General features: G+C 37.8%; 1 protein-coding gene across 3 annotated transcripts in view; it reads left to right on the forward strand.

The window, feature by feature from the left end:
* Window positions 1-2,201: 2,201 nt before the first annotated feature.
* The window catches only part of ERCC6L2 (ERCC excision repair 6 like 2), a gene marked incomplete at its 3' end in the record, with an annotated part of 140,984 nt that continues 122,166 nt past the window's right edge, over window positions 2,202-21,019 (forward strand). For 2 of the 3 annotated variants that reach the window (XM_082843161.1, XM_082843162.1), the window contains exons 1-2: window positions 2,577-2,990; window positions 7,833-8,257. In XM_082843161.1, the coding sequence (XP_082699287.1) occupies window positions 2,909-2,990; window positions 7,833-8,257 (507 nt within the window). In that variant the 5' untranslated portion in view covers window positions 2,577-2,908. Of the gene's footprint in view, window positions 2,991-7,832; window positions 8,258-21,019 lie in introns of all 3 variants that reach the window. The other variant, XM_082843160.1, reaches the window with a different exon arrangement.

Below are 21,019 nucleotides of genomic sequence, written 5' to 3' on the forward strand. Positions count from 1 at the left end.
GCATCCAACTTAGTTATCCAATATCATTTTTATTGACTTCTGGTAATTCCTGAATATCTTGCAAGGCTTTCAATTTCACTTTGCAGTGCAGTTTTACAGTGTTGGATGCTTACAATATCAGCACCTAGACAAGGATGTCACTCTAATGGGCTCAGACAAAAGCTACTGTTAAATGGGGGAAGGAATGTTTCAGGATGTCTAATTTTGTGAGGCATGTAAGTCACTAAAACATATTTTATGTCATGATTATTTCGCTTCACCACGTATCATAACCATGGTGGCAAGATTAAATAAGAAACACTCAGAAATTGAGGTCCCCTTCACTTCTGTTAGTCACAAGAGTATTCCATCACCCAGATGATCTCTTTCATTTAAATCAATATTTACTTCTACGTGATTTGTCTAATCACTCCTATTTAGAGGTCAGCTCTTTAGAAATGAACATCTTAAATCGGTGGACCTCTGGAAAAATTAGACAACATTAAAAAATAAGACAACATTACACAACTAGTCATTTCAATAGGGGAAAAAAAATCAAATTCCTTCTCTCATAGTTGCAGGAAAAAAAAAGTAAGCTTGACTGATATTTCCAATTGCTATTGATTTTAAGGACAATGTGAACAGAATTTAAGTAAAACAGATATATTTCATCAATTCCAATTCCGAGAAGATTTTTCCCTACATTTTAGAATTTCCAATATCAAGATGCATGTTAAAATCAAGAGTAACAATTACAATGAGTTTTTTTCAGCTGCACCTAGAAAATATGCCTTATAATCCATGGTGTTTAAGTTAGAATCTAGTCTAAAATTCTAATCTAACTAATGTGCTATCAACTATTAGCCAAAATATTAAATTGAAGAAATGGCTATGCAGAATTCAACTTTCAAGTGGATGCATTCTATTGATAACAAGAGTATATTGCAATACTAAATCCTCACTGTGACTAGGTATTGTTTTAGGTGTTTTATTTATTTTATTTAATTTTTACAATAACCCTATTATTAATCTGTCATGGGTGAGGACACTGAAGCAGTGGGGTTAAATGACTTAACCTCTTAACCACGTGTGAGGACCAACATAATGGATGAATTAGATGTTTCTCTTCCATACAAAATTTTTACCTGCTGGTAAACAGAAACAAGTGCTATTCTAGATGAAGCATTTTATGAAAACACGCTAATTTTTAGTATCTGTCAAAGAATGGATACCTATTTACAGAGCAAATAGCCATATAGTTTTTCTCATTAAGACCCTGGGGTAGGCAGAATAATGATCCACCAAAGATATTCACATGCTAATCCTTGGAACCCATGAATATGTTACTTTATATGGCAAAGGGACTTTGTTGATGTGAAAAAGGGTATAGACCTTGATATGGGAGGATTTTCCTGGATTATTGGTGGACCCAATCTTATCATGTGAGCCCTTAAAATCAAATAGTCTTTCCCTGCTGCAATTAAAGGGAGATGTGACTATGGAAAGGTCAGGGGGATGCAACATTGCTGGCTTTGAAGACAGAAGGGTGTCCATGAGCCAAGCAATGTGTATAGCCTCTAGAAGCTGGAAAAGGCGAGGAAACATACTCTGCAGAGCCTCCAGAAAAGAAGGCAACCCAGCTGACACTTTGATTTTAGCCTAATGAGACCAATGTAGGGCTTCTGACTTACAGAACTATAAGGTAACACTTATATGCTGTTTTAAGCCATTAAGTTTTTGGTAATTTGTTACAGCAGCCATAGGAAACTAATACAGGCCCATGCGGGCTAATCTACTTCAATGAAATATCCTACAGCATACAAAAACATTTTAACATGTGAGGAAGCATTTCTGGATTAATCTACATACAATGTCTGTAAAAGTATTAGATGAGCAGTATTCATTAATTCCTGAGTGGTATGCTGCCCTGAAGATGCTTACCAAAACAGCCTGATGGTTTGCTTAGTGTTTACCCATAACGTGTTATACAAACCACTGGTAACTTGGGATGGTACACGAAAAAACACTTTCAAGTTTTCATAGTATCTTTACCTTTGCCTTCTACTTAGGGCATGTGTTGCAGGTTCTGTACTCAGAAAAGTTATTTATAACTTACTACATTTTAGTATATGACCTAAGAAGATATGCCTCCTCTGGGTGTCCTGAGCCGTCGGTGTCCACACGGCTGAGGCGGCACTCCAAGCGGGAACCGCTCGCCTCCTAAAGTTCCTGGGCGTCCGGCAACTCGACGAAGGAACCAAGCGCCTAATATAAGCCACAAGATACGATCGCGGGGACGACGGTCTCCTGCCAGGCCGTCACCCTCCTTACCGGTCCTTAAAAGACCCACTGCAGGCCCACGCCCACGAGCATCTTTCTGCCTCTCTCCGCAACCGCAAGAGCCGCTACAGGCTAGCAGGCGATATGACACTTCGCGATACTTGCAACTATCGCGGTTCTTTGTGTTACCGGTTTCCTAGAGGAAAGACGGCCGGAAGATCGCTCCGCCCATGTCAACCAAGATTTTGTTCTCGTGAGATCCCGAAAACAGTTCGGGAGCCAGTTCTCGCGGGATTTTCCGAGTCAGGGCTGGAAGTTGTGGTGGGTCCCAGCGCGAAGCCTATTACTGAGAGGGAGGTTAGGGGGTCGACCTGCCTGCTTGTTGTCCTCCCCCGGCGGCGGAGCCCCAGACGATTAGGTGAGCGCCGCCTTGCCAGCTTCCACAGCGCCCTCCGGCTCTGCCGCTGTCTCGAACGCAACCGGCCCTTCTCCCTGGACCCCGTCAGGCTCCACCTTTGCTCCCTCTCGTCCCTTGACGTCGGGCTTCGGGGGCGGGGGGCTATGTGCAGAGGGCGGCGGCAGGTGGAGTTGGCCGCCGTCCGCCCGCCAGCCTCCTCCTGGCGGTCCTCCGCCGCCTGTCAGGTGTTCAATGCAACCAGGCTGCCAGGCCCTTCCCCCTGGCCAGATGGATCTCTCTGTCCCGAAGCCCCGCGCGGAAACCAACAGCAAAGGTATAAGCTCCGAGCTCCCCTCTCTCCCCAGACAACTGTCTTTACTGCGTAGGATTGGACCTGTTCCTGCCAGTTCCCTTGGGGTTGCGGTTTTACCCTGCGGCTCCTGTGAGTGACAGCTGGAGATTGTGAACCACCTCTAGGGCTGGGACAGTTCTTTGTGATTCAGAGTTGAGAACCTGCACTCTGAAGTCAGACTGCCCTGGGATCTAGTGCTGGCTCTGACAGTCATTTGCTGAGCAACTTTGGGTGGTTTCCTCGTCTGTAAAACTGCTATCTTTGCTGAGTGAGTTCTTGTGATTATTAAATGAGATGGTGTTAAGCAAAGCATTTATGTGACCCAGTGTCTGGCTCATAGTAAACCCTAAGTAAATGTTTGGTATTTTTATTCTCTGTTCTTGTATGCCTCAGTTCTTAGTGAATGGTAGATTTGTTATTAAGTAGGTGAATAAAGGTTGAGATATTTCGTTCAGTTCATTACACAAAGAGCTTAATATATGATGTACTGAGTCAGGATCACCTTTAATGGGTCACCAAGAGAGGGTTTAAGGAGGGTATGGTTATCTGCCACAAGTCATCTGGGATGGCTTCTTGACCCTAAATTAATAGCTTTCATTATTAATAGTGACATAACAAAAGCTACCAGATATTGAGTGCTTGTTCCGTGCCCAGAAGTATGCTAATTGTTTATGTACATGTTTTCCTTTGAGGAAGATACTGATCTCATTAAATAGATGAGGGATTCAGAACTAAAGTTCAGAGACGTTTAAGTAACAAGCCTCAGCTCTGACGGCTAGGAATTGATGACACTATAACTCAGGGACCACAAATATAAATACCTATAGAAACCTGGCAGGTGAAATAAATGGATGAAGCTGCTGAGTGGAGATTATAGTAACTGGAATGCTCATACCTCATTTAAAAGGGGCAGGGCTACTCAGTTCCAAGGAATTGTTCATTCACGTGTGAACTGGTATAGCATTGTAGTTACAAGTTCAGATAGCTTGGTTCAAATCCAGGCTCTGCCACTTTCTAGCTGTGTGACCATGGTTAACCTTTATCTGTTTCACCATTTGTAAAATGGAACTAATAATATTACTTACATGAAGGGTTGCTGTGAGGCTCAAATGAACTACTACATCTAAATTGCATGCCTGGCACACATAAGCCCTCAAAATGTTAGCTATATATAAATATTTGTTAATTTGATAAGTATTTGAGTTTCAAACGTTGTCCTAGGTGCCCAGAATATGGCAGTGAACACAAGTCCCTGCTCTGGGGAACTTATATTTAAGTTGAGATAAACAATAACAGACAGTTCATATTTTTCTCTGAAAATGGTATCAAGCAGGGTGAAGGAAGAGAGAGTGGCGGGTTAGAGTGGCTATGTTAGATTGGGTGGTCAGAGAAGATACCTCTGAGGAGAAGCCATTTGAACAGAACCCTGAATGAAGTGAAAGAATCAGTCACTTTGGTATTTAGGAGGAGCGTTGGCGGAAGGAACAGAAATCGCAGGAGACTAAGGTGGGAGTATACTTACCATGATTGGGGAATAGCAAGGAGGCCAGTTTGGAATGAAATCAGGAGAGAGGGAGGAAATGAAGTTAAAGAGGAACACAGGGACCAGATCATAAGGAGCCTTACCCCTATTCAGTCCAATAGGAAATCATCCTAATTTAAGCTATTTGTTCTGGAGTTTGAATACTGAATACTGAGAGATAACCGTCCTGCTCAAACTTAACTGAATCTATTAATATTTAGTTCTAGAAATTACCCAAACTCAGGAACCAGATAGACTTCTGTAAGTTGTTGTGTGAAGCCCATGAGGATTTTGCACATGCTGTATGTGCCCTCTGACTGATATTCTCTTCTTAGATTTCCTTACTTTATTTAATTTAATTAATTAATTAATTAATTTTTTTGCGGTACGCGGGCCTCTCACTGCCGTGGCCTCTCCCGTTGCGGAGCATAGGCTCTGGACGCGCAGGCTTAGCGGCCATGGCTCACGGGCCCAGCCGCTCCGCGGCCTGTGGGATCTTCCCGGACCGGGGCACGAACCCGTGTCCCCTGCATTAGCAGGCGGACTCTCAACCACTGCGCCACCAGGAAAGCCCCTAGATCTCCTTACTTTTTAAACTCTTTCCTCGGTACCTCTTTCTTACAGCACTTTGTTCTGCCAAAGCACTTATAGCAATTTCATGTGTGTGAACTTTTGAGTATTTGTCTTTCTCATTAGATGTCAAGGTTCTATGAGATCAAGGATGTGTTTTTGTTAATAAATTCAGCTCTTTTATTGAATGCCTACTGTGTGCTGGTCCTAGGGATAAAATTTTGAAGAATACAGACATTTTCTTGGAAAAGATATTATTCTCTAGTGAGAGGCAGATAAAAAAAGTAAATGTGATAATTAAACATTGTGATATGTGCTATAGAGGCAATAAAATAGTACAGAATAGTGGGGTTCCCTACTTTAAATAAGGTGGTCTGAGATAAAATCTCTGAGGCGATGACATAAAAACACCTGAGAAAAGACCTGCTTAATATGCTTGAGTCAAGGGAAAAATTGATAGATTAAGTTGGAGAGGTAAGTAGGGGAAGATCATACAGGGTCTTACAGGCCATAGTAAGGAGCTTGGACTTTATTCTTTGTGCAGTGGGTCATTATTAAAAGATTTTAAATTGAAGATTTACTAATAATTTATATTCTTAAATAGTCACTATTGCTGCTATGTGGAAAATGGATTGTAGAGGGAAATAGTGTCAGCAGAGAGAATGGTTAGAGAATGGAGGATAGAGAATGGAATTTGTAGCAGTAATTTAGGAGAAAGCCAAAGTTTGGCAAATTACAGTCAAGGCCGAATTCAGCCTGACACTTGTTTTTTTGTAGATAAAGTTTTACTGGAGCACAGCCATACCCATTTGTTTATGTGTCTGTGGCTACTTTTGTGTTACAAGGGCAAGAGACAGTATAGCCTGCAAGATGTAAAATAACAAGTAGCTAAAATCTGACTCTACAGAAAAAGTTTACCAACAGTTGTTTTAAAGTGATGGTGGCATGGAGGAAAGTGATGCTTTTTTTTTTCTTTTTTAGGTAGAGCCAGCAGGACATTCTGATGGAGAGGATGTAGGGACTAATATATAAAGAGGAATAAGGGCTGACTAAAGGTTTTCTACCTTGAAAAGTTGGTTAGACAATGATGGCCTTTTAATGAGATTTGGAAAGACTAGTTCTAAGCAAGGTTTAATCACTATCATTTTTGACATTGGTTTTCTTCATTTTAACTGTGTGGTACAGTTCTAGCAAATAATTGGTGTTAAATCATATATGTTAAATAATAAATAAATTAATGAATTAAGTCTTTAAAAATTAGATGGCATTTGCTGGATAGGTAGACAAAGCATGTGAAACAAGTAATGTATTAAGAATTGTTGCAAGGCTTAACGTAGGTTTTAAGGCTCAAACAGTACTGTTATGAAAATAGGGCCCATCAACCTATTTTTTATCCCTGTATAGTGAATAAATGTTTTATTTCCACATTAAAACTCTTCTCTTTTAGAATAATGTAACAATTCTCAAACAGTTTGGATGCAAAGATTAGAGTGGGAGAACAGATATTTTTTGCTGATTGTTATATAAAAACAACCTTATCAAAATTAGAATAATGGTTTTACTTTTGAGGAACAAGTGATGAGGAATAGTATAATGAGCTCTTCTTGCTGAAGAGAATATAGATGTACTAGTTATAATCATGAATGTTATACAAGCCTAATTCAGCATCAATAGGAAGTCCCTGGGAAACTACCAATGATATATGATCTCAATGACAAATACGTGAGAAAAATAATTCCTGGTATCCTTAAAATTGTAGCTATACAGTTCCTCTGGGATTCTTGCTATAAGAAATTCCATTTGGGAAATTATTTTTACTTAATTTCCTCTATTTGGTACCTTTTAATTGTACCAACAGTATACTCTGTAGAGGCCCTCTTCCTCATTCACAGTGCTTTATTTTCTGAATAGAAAATAAAATAGCTATACAGTTAAGCACAGAATAAATTTGTACATAGAGACAAGTCAGACTCTTCAAAGAATAATAGAATCTTAGCAGAAAGAGATCTTAGAATTCATCTCTTTTTTAAAAACCTTGGCTCTTCAAAACCTAGAAGGGAAAAAGCTGTGACAAAGCTGGTACATATCACTCTAGTTGAGTTGGGAGAGTCCCTTGATTAGTTGTATACAGATTCAAGCAACATTTTAGAAGCAGCAATATTGACAGTGAGAAGAAACAGCTGTCTTCAGAGAAAGGAGATGGAGCAACTAAAAAAGCAGACAGAAGAATCACAAAAATATTGCTGTCCAGAGGATTTTAGCTTACCTGTTACGAGGTCCTATTCAGTGTTACTCTACCATATCATGAACGTTATACCTAATGTTCATGAGTCATCATGAATATTTAAATAAGTGGTTCTCAATCCTGGCTGTGCATCAGAGTCACCTTTTGAATTCAGCGGTAACAACCAAACACAATAATAAAACCAAATGCCCATGGCCCATATCCACTGAATCAGAATCAACAGACGAAGCATATATGGGGAGATTATGACACACAGCCAAGGTGAGAAAAACTGGAAATAAATTATGTACCCTTTATTATGATAATATACTTGAGGAAAATACACTTTAGGAAAATATTTATACATGTTATAAGTATAAGTTATCTTGTTTCAGATTTTGGAAAGGGTATTTATGTGAGGAACACTTTTTTCTCATAGCAGTGGATAAATGAGGTGTTACTTTATAAGTTAGATTTGGCAAGTTTATTTTCTTTTTTATTATTATAGATATATGGCATCCAGGAGAAAGATGTCTCGCCCCTTCTCCAGATAATGAAAAACTTTGTGAAGCAAGCATAAAATCTATCACAGTGGATGAAAATGGGAAGTCATTTGCAGTCATCTTATATTCAGATTTTCAAGAAAGGAAAGTACCTCTTAAAAGACTTCAAGAAGTGAAATCTTTTAAAGATTGCTCCAGGAATTTTATATTTGATGATGAAGATTTGGAAAAACCTTATTTTCCAGACAGAAAATTTCCATCATCTGCTGTTGCTTTTCAATTATCTGAAAATGGAGACTCTATTCCTTATACTATTAATAGGTATTTGAGAGACTACCAAAGGGAAGGAGCCCTGTTTCTCTATGAACACTTCATCCGAGGAAGAGGGTGTATTCTTGGTGATGACATGGGACTTGGAAAAACAGTACAGGTATTTATTTTAATAACTTTATAATTAAAATTCAATAAAGTCATACATATTATATCATATATATTACATACATGAATGGATACCATATGGAAATTTCTGTTTGTATCGCAGATCTTATAATTGTTTCGTGTGTGTGTGTGTGTGTGTGTGTGTGTGTGTGTGTGTGTGTGTTTGTCTCACACAGTACTTAAGGATGGTGTTTAGTCATTATTTTATCTTCAATATTTATTTACTACCTATGAAATACATTATTTAAAACGATGTTATAGTATAACGACTTGTTTTTACCTTTGGTAATACTAGTACTAAGATATCAATTATATTTAGAGTAATTTAACTTTCTTAGTAATACCTTATGGAAGGAAAGCATTCTGACATTTGTTAAGCTACATAGCATGGTTAAATTGACTTCTGCAGGCCTTTTGTGCATATTGTTGGAGTTTATCAAAGCATAAATTTCTTAGTCTGGGATCTCTGGGCCACTAGGAGTTCTATTGGTGGACTTCAGAGAGGCCTCCTATTTCTCTAAAATGTGTGCCAGAATTTGTATATGTATATACTTTTCTGCAGATAGGCTCTATGTTAGTTATCTATTGCTGTATAACAGATTATTCCAAAATGGAGCAGCTTAAAACAATACACATTTATCATATTAAAGTTTCTGTGAGTCAGGAATCTGGGTACCATTTAGCTGGGTCTTCTGGCTCTGCCTTTCATAAGGCTGCAGTTATTTCAAGGTTGGACTAGGGAAGATTCACTTCCCAGTTTGTGTGGTTGTTGCAGGATTCAGTTCCTTGTGAGTTCTTAGACTGAGGCCTCTGTTTCTTGTGAGCTATTGGCAAAGCCCTTCCTTGGTTCCTTACCACATGGACCTCTTCATGGTGCTTCTCACAGTGTGGAAGCATGCTTCAACAGGGAGAACAAGTGATCAGGCAAGAGAGAGCACTACTAGTGAGACACAAGTCATGGTCTTGTAATCTAATCACAGAAGAGACAGCCTTCATTTTTGCCATATTCACATCATTGGAAGCAGGTTGTGAGGTTCAGCCCATACTGGGCTGAAGGGGGTACATTAAATAAAGTTGTGGATACCAAGAGGTGGGGATTATTGGGAGCCTTGTCAGAAGCTGTGTACCACAAGGGTTTATAATCCAAAAAGATTAGAGTTCTGAACCTAGACTTTATACTAAGCAATCACTCTGGATTTTCAGGAGTGTTTGTCTAGTGTGATTAAGTCCTTCTGTGTTTCCATCTTTACAATTGAATTTAAGCTACCTTATTCTTCATGACACCTCCATTGTTAGTGGAGTTCAAAGGTAAGCGAAAAATTAAGTTTAACATTTGAAAATAGCCAAATAATAGCTATGTATAAAGCTCTGGTGTAAAAAGCTAGGGTAAAATTAAGTCCCTCAGTAATCATAGTGTGTTTCTATTAGCCATAATCTATTTTCCTTTAATCTCAGGCAATGCACATAGTTCTAGGCTTGCACATTGAAGGTGTTAAATAATTGCTTGTGGAATAAAACGAACTTACTTTCTCAGGAGAAGAGGTTCCAAGAATAAAGATAGGAGCCTTTTGGAAACTACCATCTGTGACCAAGATATGCAGATGAATATTAAAGGAAAATAAATAATAAAGCCCTTCTGTGACTGTCTTTACATATACTTTTCCTGTTTTTGCCCATGCTAGAATGTTCTTTCCCACATGTCTTTGACTAGTCAATGCCTGTTCATCTTCAAAATCAGAAACATGACGGAGCTACAAAAAGTGACCTGCAATTTGGGAAACCCTACCCTAAACCTACTAAATACAATTCAAATTCTTCTGCACATTTTAGGCTCATATTAAGCTTTCATCTTGGAAGCTCATGTCACAAAGAAATTCCCTTTATTTTACATTTTATAAGATTATTTTAAAAGTGATTTTACTGCACAATTTTATATTTTCTGACACACTGAAATCATTGGAAGGCTTTGAGTTGTATTATATGCTATGACAGTGCGGCTATGAATATCTTTGAGGGCTCACCTTCTCAAGATTAGGAAATAATTTTTGTACTAATTTTGATACATAGCTGGATTTATCTGATCCTTGAGGACCTAGTTCTCTGGTTATTATTCTTGTAACTCAGAAAATAATTTCTACATAAATAGGCGGTTTGGGGAGATCCATTTAAGATAGAGCTTCTGTAGATAGGATGACTAACCCAGTTGAAGAAATGTGGACAATAGTTAATGAGCTCACTAGAATTTCAAAATGTAGTAGAATTAGGTGAAAATGTTCTATGAAAATAGACCATTGGCAATTACTCTTTGAACTATAGTAGTAACTTCTTCATTTTGTTTTCCTTTTTTCTGATCTCATCCCTTAAGTTTTCCCCTCATATATTCTAACTTGGCCGTAGTATGAAATTGAGCTCTTCTTTTTAAAAATGCTTGTTTTACATACCAAAAAGTTTGCTTCCCTCATTCCAAATTGAAAAGTGGGTAAATTTAATATTTTAAATTCTTCAAAGGATGAGGATTTAAAAATATCCATTTGATCTACTGACTTGGAAATCATTGAAATCTTTGAGTAAGAGCCATTTTGCTGGAGTATTGGGGGCACAAGCCAGAATGGAGTAGGTGAAGACATGGACACCAGAAGTATGCTCATCTCTTTATATGACCTAGTAGTAGCTGAAGGAGGATGGGATTTCTATTTTGTTTGTTTTGTACCATTTGGGGATAGGGGGAACTTGAGTATGTTTAAAGTGAATTGGAAGGATCTGATTGAGAGGGAATAGTTGCATATACAACATACATAAATATATACATGTATATGCTTCATATGTGCATGTCGAACACACAGACATACATAAATATGCAAAAAATGGAATCCCTACTACCTTACAAACTGATTTTTCCTCAACATCTTGTTATGAAGCTTTTAAAACACATAGAAGAGCTGGAACAATTGTACAATGAATACCCACATACCTACCACCTAGATTCTGTTAACATTTTATTATATATGGCTTATTAACATATCCATCCATCCCACCATCTTTTGTTGAGTTTTATTTTTTTTTTATTTTGCGGTACGCGGGCCTCTCACTGCCGTGGCCTCTCCCGCTGCGGAGCACAGGCTCTGGACGCGCAGGCTCAGCGGCCATGGCTCACGGGCCCAGCCGCTCTGCGACCTGTGGGATCTTCCGGGACCGGGGCACAAACCCATGTCCCCCGCATCGGCAGGCGGACTCTCAACCACTGCGCCACCAGGGAAGCCTTTTTGTTGAGGTTTAAAGTGGCATACATTAGTATGTTTTATCCCCAAACACTTGAGCATGCATATCATTACCAAGGTTCAATATTTAATTAAAATTCTTTTTTTTTCATTTTGAAGTAAGATTTACAATAAAATGCAGAAATCTTAAATGTACCCACAATTCCATGAGTTTTGACAAATACATGTCTCTGTGTAATCTGGCTAAACTGTGTAAGCTCTTTCAGGATATAGAGCATTATAACTCCAGAAGATGTCTTCACGTTCCTTCCTGCCACCCCCAAGAGACATCATTGTTTTGCTTTTGTATATCATAGATTAGTTTTGCCTTTTCATATAAATGGGATCATACAGATGTATTCTTATATAAGGCTTCTTTTACTTAGATAATATTTTGTGATTCATCTTGTTATTGAGTGCATGGGTAGTTTGTTTCTTGTTACTGCTGAGTAGTATTGCTGAGTTGTATGGATGCTGCATTCTGTTTATCCATTCTCCTGCTGATGGACACCTGAGCTATTTCCAGTTTTTAGCTGTTAGAAATAAAACTGTTAAGAACTTTCTTGAACAATCTCTTGTGTACCCCTTTCTCTTGGGTAAATAATTAGGAATGGAATTACTTGGTCATAAGGTGATGTGTGTTTAGTTTTGTATGAAACTGACACTTTGGAAACACTTTTCTTTCATTCCTATCAACAATGTATCGGAGTTATGGTTACTCAATAACCTCACAAAATTTGGTTTTGTCAGCCTTATTAAATTTTTGTTGGGTGTGTGTATCTGTAAGTTCGTGTGTTGTTTACATATTTTATTAAGGTATAATTGACATACAATAACTGTGTAAATTTATAGTATATATATAGTATATATATAGTATATACAATTTGATAACTTTTACATATATTTATAGTATATATATAGTATATATAGTATATATATAGTATATACAATTTGATAAGTTTTACATATATTTGCACCCAAGAAATGATCACTGCAGTACCACAATCAAAATAATATATCACTCCAAAAGTTTCCTCATGGCTGTTTGTGCCCATGATTTTTTCAACACCAATAATTCTATCACCACTATTTTCACTTTTAATTTTAAATTGGACTAAGAAGTTAAATTGGGAAAGAATGCAAAATCCTAGATTTTTATGAAAATTTCTTAGTGTTTTACAGAAATCTCACACCTAATTCAAAGGTAATTTGAAAATGACTATATATTTACATGATATTTAAACAGCTAATGTAACTATAATAAACAATTTCACCTGGAATATACAGGTTTGGGAAACTGACCTTTGATAATCAAACAGCTCAAATGATAGGAATGGAGTTGAATGGGCATTTACTATAAGGCCATGTTTCTCAAAAGTGTGATTTCTGGACCAAGAGCATCAGCATTACCTGGAATTTGTTAGAATTGTAAATTCTTGGGTCTTATCCCAGACATACTGAATCAGAAACTCAGGGGGTGGGGCCCAGCAATCTGTGTTTTAACAAACCCTCTAGGCAATTTGAGGTCCACTAAAGTTTAAAAACCTTTGCTCAGACTATACATTTTTCAGAGGTGATGGAAAACTTGTTAATCTGGTGAGTTGGTTCAGTGAAGGTTGATTAAGAGAGTGTTTAGTCTATGTGAATATTTATACATAAGATGCCCATTTCATTTTTAAAATAAAATTTTAGAAACAAATGATATTAGAGATAATCTTGTTCAGCTTCTTTAAATGAAGAAACTGAGGCACAGGAGTACTAAATGGCTTCCCTCTAAGGACATATACAGGAAGTAACCATTTTAATTTCCATTCTAGTACTTTTTTCCCCCTTCTTTCTCTTCCCTTTGCTGCCTCCATCTTGCAACCTTTTGTTCAGCTTTTAATTAACTATATTCATTCATTCAATTAGTTGACATTTATTAAGCACTTAGCATGGTCCAGGCCCTGTGATAGGCACTGAAGAGCCTAATATAAATGTGCATGATCACTACCCTTACAGAGTTCACGAATGATGATGAAAAGAAATGTAGTTAAGGGGCCATCACCCAGTCTGATATTCCAGTGGAATTAAGTGGAAAAGCAAGCCTGCCTGGGGGTGTCAAGGAAGGCTTCCCAGGAAGTTGGTATTTTCATCTTTTGCTTTTTTTGTTGGGTTTGCTTTTGAAAGTTCACCAAAATTTAAAACTAATTTGAGTGATATCAGTTAGGACGTTGAGGTTTTTTTGGTTTCTTTTTTTCACTGACGGCATAGTTCTAGTACAGTGTTCGAAAGGTTTATCATAAAAGAACTCATTCATTGAATCAAAGTGATTTTGAAAATCTTAATTTGGTAATTAGCTTTCATAGGCAGAAAGTCTTAAAACACTACTATTAAATAAGTACATATGTGTTTTACATGTTTATTTCCCCATCTGCTATGTGAAGAAGATGGTATTAGTACTTTTTGAGCAGCAGAGGAGAGATAAAATTTTGCAAACTGTAAAGATTTTCTTTGAATCTTTGTTTTTATATTATTTGATATTATAAAAAATGTCATTACTATACATTTTAAAAATATAGGTATAGTAAACCTCAATCCTGAGAGAAATGGTGGGATTGCTGATAATTATAGCTTTCTTAGGTTATTGTCAATACTATTTTTTGGATAATATGATCTTTAGTTGATTCAAAAGCTATACTAAAATTTAAAATTTCTTTAGATCACAAGTCATGTTGTTCACTCAGGAATATAGTAATAAAGAAAATAATCATATTGTCTTTATTTTCATTCATGGAGAATGAAAATAATGCCATGACATCCAATGTGAAAGGTGAATTAACCTCCAGAGGCACAAAGCCTTTAACACAGAAACAAAAATGTCTTAGCATTTTGAAGATAAATTGCTTTTCTTGTTTTGGCATGTACTTCAGGTTTTAGGAGTAGAACTTTGTAAAGATAAATGGGCTAGGTCCCCTTTTAAAACAGCACTTTGTTGTTTCTGTAGTTTAAAGCAAGTAAAAATCATCATACTTTTTGAAGTATGATTCCAAAGTACTTGCTTACCTTTTTATCTCCCAGGGAGATGAAAAATAAGGAAAGTAGGCTTTTTTTTTAATCCTATAAGAAATAAACAGTTTTTGCTCTGCCTTCTGTTGGTCTAAGAGGAGGTTTGTTGCGTTATTTGCCTGTCTCTGACTTATGCTATATATCATGAGCTGACTGTGTATGAGAAAAGATGGTCTATAAAAATGTTTGCCTGACAGTTTCAAAGGAACGCCTGTAAAAACAAAGCTTTCCCAGAGTGATATATCATTTCTGAAATGCAGTTTTTGGCCTTTTACTGTTCTATAGGTGGCTGATTAAATAGTTTTTTGTTCTTTTTATCTTTAACCATAATTTTAGAACTACTGTATTATACATTAAAGCATGTTCTTTTTTTTTTTTCAGATTAGTTTTGTAAACCTGCATTGTAAATACGTTGTTCTCCTGTGAATTACGATTTTGATAGACCTCTCCTATGCTAGTATGAGTGATAGAGATGGCTAGATCTACCCCAAAATTATGTATTCCCTTTGCCTTCTTGGAGTTGTGGCCAAATGACAAAGAATACGTTTCCCAGTTCCCCTTTCATGTCTTGGGCTTGTCAACAGAGATGAGGGTGGAAGTGATGAGTGCTATTTACAGTCTTGGTACATAAAATCCACCTGTGCTATTCTTTGCATTCTCTCTCTCTCTCTGTCTTTCTTCTGGATGTTGACACATTACTGCTAGCATTACCCCAATATAATGAGCTAAAAAGTTTGTCAGTGGTTTTAAGTTAGCCTCTCTAGTTAGTGTGTATTCTCAACTAAATTCAAATTTATTTTCATTTCAACTTACATTTTAGGGGGTAGGTGAATAATCTGTTAGGAGGTAGTATAGACTATTTTAAAGGGATGCAAAATTTTTCTTTAAAATCATTAATGTATTTAGTGAATTAAGTAAAGCTAATCCATAATTAGAGCTTACAAATTTAATCATCTTTTATGGAACTTCTTCTAAAGATGAGATTTTTCAGTAAAATAGACATTTTATATAGCTTTGTTTCGTGGAATTTGACAAGTTAGAGCTAAGATTGTATAACAGATAGATGAACAGATTGAATTATGAATTATCATAATTAGGACTATATAAGTGTACCTCAGAGATATTGTGGGTTCAGTTCCAGACCATTGCAATAAAGTGATATATCATAATAAAGCAAGTCACACAAGTTTTTTGGTTTCCTAGTGCACATAAAATTTATATTTACACTATGCTGTAGTCTATTAAGCATGCAATAGTGTTATGTCTAAAAAAACAATGTACATACCTTAATTAAAAAAATACTCTGCCACTGCTTTATCAACTAACTTTATGTAGTATTCTAAATCCTTTGTTGTCATTTCAACAGTCTTCATAGCACCTTCACCAGGCGTAGATTCCATCTCAAGAAACCACTTTCTTTGCTTATGAATAAGAAGCAACTCCTCATCCCTATAGTTTTCTCATGATATTGCAGCAGTTCAGTCACATCTTCAACCTGTAATTCTAGTTCTCTTGCTATTTCCACCACATCTGTGGATACTTCCTCCCCTGAAGTCTTGAACCTTACAAAAGTCATCCATGAGGGTTGGAATCAACTTCCGAATTCCTGTTAATGTTGATATTTTGACCTCTTTACATGAATCATGAATGTTCTTAATGACATCCAGAATGGTGAATCCTTTCCAGAAGGTTTTCAATTTACTTTGCCCAGATCCATCAGAGGAGTCACTATCTATGACAGCTATAGTCTTATGTAGTATATATATTTAAATAGTAAGACTTGAAAATTGAAATGACTTCTGATCTATGGGCTGCAGAATGGATGTTGTGATAGTAGACATGAAAACAACACTAATTTTATTGTACATCTCCATTAGCGCTCTTGGGTTAACAAGTACATTGTAAATGAGCAGTAATATTTTGAAAGGAATCTTTTTTCTCTGAGCGGTAGGTCTCAACAGTGGGCTTAAAATATTTAGTCAACTGTGTTGTGAACAGATGTGCTGTCATCCAGGCTTTGTTATTCTATTTATAGAGCATAGGTAGAGTAGATTTAGCATCATTTTAAAGGGCCCTAGGGTTTTCAGAATGGTAAATGAGCATTGGCTTCAACTTAAGTTACCAGTTGCATTAGCCCTTAAGAGAGTCAGCCTGTCCTTTGAAGTTTTGAAGCCAGGCATTAACTTCTCCTCTCTAGCTATGAAAGTCCTAGATGGCATCTTCTTACAATATAAAGCTGTTTTGTCTACATTAAAAATCTGTTGTTCAGTGTAGCCACCATCATTAATTAGTTATCTAGATCTGGGTTACTTGCTGTACGTCCGCACTTGCTGCTTCACCTTGCGCTTTTACGTTATGGAGATGGCATCTTTCCTTAAACCTCATGAATCAACTCTGCTAGCTTCAAACTCTTATTCTGCAGCCTCTCACTTCTCTCAGCCTTTGTAGAGTTGAAGAGAGTTAGGGCCTTGCTCTAGATTAGGCTTTGGCTTAAGGGAGTTATTGTGGCTTGTTTAATCTTCTATCCAGATCACTAAAACTTTCTTCATATCAGCAATAAGGCTGTTTCAATTTCTTATCATTCATGTGTTCACTGGAGTAGCACTTTTCATTTCCTTTAAGAACTTTTCCTGTGCATTCATAATGTGGCTGTTTTGTGCAAGGTGCCTAGTTTTTGGCCTGTCTTTGCTTTTCACATGCATTCCTCACTAAGCTTAATCATTTCTGGCTTTTGATTTAAAGTGAGAGACATGTGATTCTCTCTGTCACTTGAACACTTAGAGGTCACTGTAGGGTATTAATTGGCCTAATTTCAATATTGTGTCTCAGGGAATATGGAGTTGCAAGGAGAAAGAAGGAGAGAGGAGAACAGCTGGTTGGTGGAGCAGTTAGAATACACACAACATTTGGACATTAAGTTTGCTGCCGTATGAGGGCACAGTTCATTGCACCCCAAAACAATTAGAATAATGACATCAAATATCACTGATCACAGATCACCATAACAAATATAATAACAGTGAAAACGTTTCAAATATTGTGAGAATTACCAAAATGTGACACAGAGACATGAAGTGAGCAAATGTTGTTGGGAAAATGGCACTGATAGACTTGCTTGACACAGAGTTGCCACAAACCTTCAGTTTATAAAAAACACAATTATCTGTGTGATGTGCAATAAAGTGAAGTGCAATAAAATGAGGTACGCCTGTAGTTTTCCTGTAATGAAACAATCTGAGATGAGTTAAGAGGAAAGCAATGGATTAGGTCTTATACTGCCTCATTTAAACTGTTATATGGTATCTAATTGGTATCTTTTTTTTGCCTTTTCAGTAGCCTTTGAAGACCAGTTGCCTATAATTTAAAAGAATATATGTATCAGTGTGTGTGATGGTATGATTACAAACAGTAAAATGTACACATCCTTAAGATGAATGAGTTTTGACAAATACATATATATGTGTGTATATATATTTGTAATCAATACTGTAATCAAGGTATAGAACATTTACCTCACCATAGAAAGTTTCCCCATGTTCTTTTACAGTTAATACCCCAGTTGCCTAAACTTTTTATTATACATTTTCTATGATTTTTTCTGTTTTAAGTTATATTCTAGGAAGTGTTGAGAACCCAAGGTGTTATGAATACTTACATCATCTGTGAATTCAGTAAATTCTAAACTTTAGCTACATATCTTTGAATGCAAAGTATAAATAACTTTAAATTGACTAAAAAATATAAAGTGGAAATAGTGGGCATGCATCAAAGATCTTTTATCAGGTTATATTAAAAATATTCAGGAGGTGGGATCAAGATGGCAGAGTAGGAGGATGTGGAGCTCACCTCCTCTCCATAGACACATAAAAAATACATCTACATGTGGAACAATTCTCACGGAAAACTAACTGGAAACTGGCAGAAGAACTAACAAGCAAAGCTGCAAGAAAGATCACCACATAACCAGGTAGGATGGAAAAAAATGGCATTGGATCAGGACCTGCATGCCTGGGAAGGATCTGAAAGAAAGAGAAGGTCCACATGGGCAGACCCTTTCCTCAGGAGCGAGCAGGTTGAAGCACAATCTGGGCATCCCAGTCCTGGCATCCTGTGTGGAGGAGACAGGCTCCCTTTCCTGTGGAAAAAACCACTGGGACAGACAGAAGGGCTGGAGAAATCTAGACTGTATTCCAGGGAATGCGCGCATGCTGGCTTGCCAGCAGTCATGGTGGAGAAAGTCTTGCACTTATAGCTGCCACTTTGATGCACTTGCCCATCTGAACTGGGAGAACACCCCAGCCTCCTTCACTCCACGCTGCAGCATGGCCAACCGAGCCCTGGGAAAAGACTCAATCTTGCTACACAGAGACAGACAGGGGGGGGGCCTGGTGTGTGATCTAGGTGGGGTGGTGGCCATTGTCAGCACACGCATGAGGCAGCAGGCAGGACTGCTGCAGCCACTGTCAGGGCCTGCACAGGTCAGTGCCACAAGAACACACTGGCAAAGTGCTGAACCTCAAGCAGACAGGCCCTGGGAGAGGACTCGATCTAGCTATGCAGACAGCCTGGGAGGCCTGAAGTGTGATCTGGGAAGGACAGTGGTAGCTATTGTCAGTACGTTCAGGAGTATGCAGTGGTTCATCTCCCAGTGAGAACGCCCTGCCTCTGTGCACTCCATACCACAGCTTAGTGCTAGATCTGGGACAGGTCATGGGAGAAGACTGCCTCAGAGGCAGCCCAGATCTCTTGCAGCTGTACAGCCACCTGAGTTCCTGTAGCCACAATGCCCTGACCCCCAGCCCACACCACACCCCAGCCTTGCACTAAATGTGGGATGAACACAACAGAGAAAGGGATGTGAATTTGGGCTGCTTCTGAGCAGAGCTGCAGCTACCTACACAGGCTATGCACAGGTAATCTGGAGTACATGAGCCTCACTTGCTTCAGCAATCACAACCTTTGGGGCAGGGTATGCACTCAAGGACAATGGAGCTTGATTGAACGTGACCCTCAGGGCTTCTACTCCAACAAGTGGGCAGCAAACCCCACCCCTGACAGAGTGGCAACAGCCACAGAGCAGAGAGGACATTACGCCTCACACCTTCATAAGCTTTAGATCCTCTGACGAAGCCAACCACACCCCCTTTCAAGAAGATAATGGCTGGCATACCCTGAGGAAAGATGTGGCCGGCATCCATACCAAAGCCAGCCCTTGCACCAAAAACATTGGATATACAGTCTACAGAGGGACACTCCCACATAAAAACATTCCTTCAAGACCACAGTAGACAACTGTTTCTCCTAACTTCATAGAGACAGAGAAAGTTAAGTAAAATGAAAAGGCGGAGGAGCTACTCCCAATTAAAAAATGAGAGAAATCCCCTGAAAGAACAAATAATGAAACAGAGCTCATCAGTCTACTAGACCTTGAGTTCAAAAAGGTGGTAATAAAAATGCTAACTGAATTAAGAAAGATTATCGATATAAATGCAGCTCACTGTAACAAGGAACGAGAAACTATAAAGATGAACCAACCAAGAACAGACAATTCAATTGCCAAGGTAAAAAACAATCTGGAAGCAATGAATAGCTGGCTAAATGGCACAGAAGAATGAATAAGTCATCTGAAAGCTAGTTAATGGAAATCACCCAAACAGAACAGCAGACAGAAAGACAAATGAAAAAAAAAAAAAAATGAAAGCAACATACGAGATCTATGGAATAATATAAACATGCCAACCTATGCAAAATAGGGGTTCCAGAACGAGAAGAGAGAAAGAAGGGGTTAGTAAATGTATTTGAAGAAATTATGGCTGAAAACTTCCCAAACTTAAAGAAGGAAACAGATATCCATGTACAGGAAGCACAGAGGGTCCCAAGCAAGATGAACCCAAACAGACCCACACCAAGACAAATCATAATTAAAAGGGCAAATATTAAAGAAAGAGAAAAACAAAGAGTCAGTTTCAAGGGAATCCCCATAAAGTTATGTAGAAACTTTGCAAACCAGAAAGGAGTGGCATGATACATTCCAATTCCTGGAAGGGAAAAACCTGCAACCTAGGATACTCTACACAGCAAGATTATCATTTAGAATAGAAGGAGAGAGAAAGAATTGCTCAGACAAACATAAACTAAAGGAAGTCAGCAATACTAAACCTACCCTAAAAGAAATATTGTAGGGTCTTCTCTAAATCGAAAAAAAGCAAGAATCTATAGGAAAGGGAAAATCACATTAGGAAAGGCAAATATATAACAGGATTGAAGATCATATAAATAAGCCAGTACGTAGGTTAAAAACGAATTAAAAAATTATAAAAGTGATTACAACTACAATAAACAGTAAAAGGATAAGGATGAAGATGTAAAATAGGACATCAAAATCACAAAATGTGGGGGAGGGGAGTATAAAAACGTAGATCTTTAGAATGTGTTTGAATGTAAATGTC

This window comes from Leucopleurus acutus (genome assembly GCF_964270905.1).
Source record: "Leucopleurus acutus genome assembly, chromosome: 7".
NCBI lineage: Eukaryota > Metazoa > Chordata > Mammalia > Artiodactyla > Delphinidae > Leucopleurus > Leucopleurus acutus.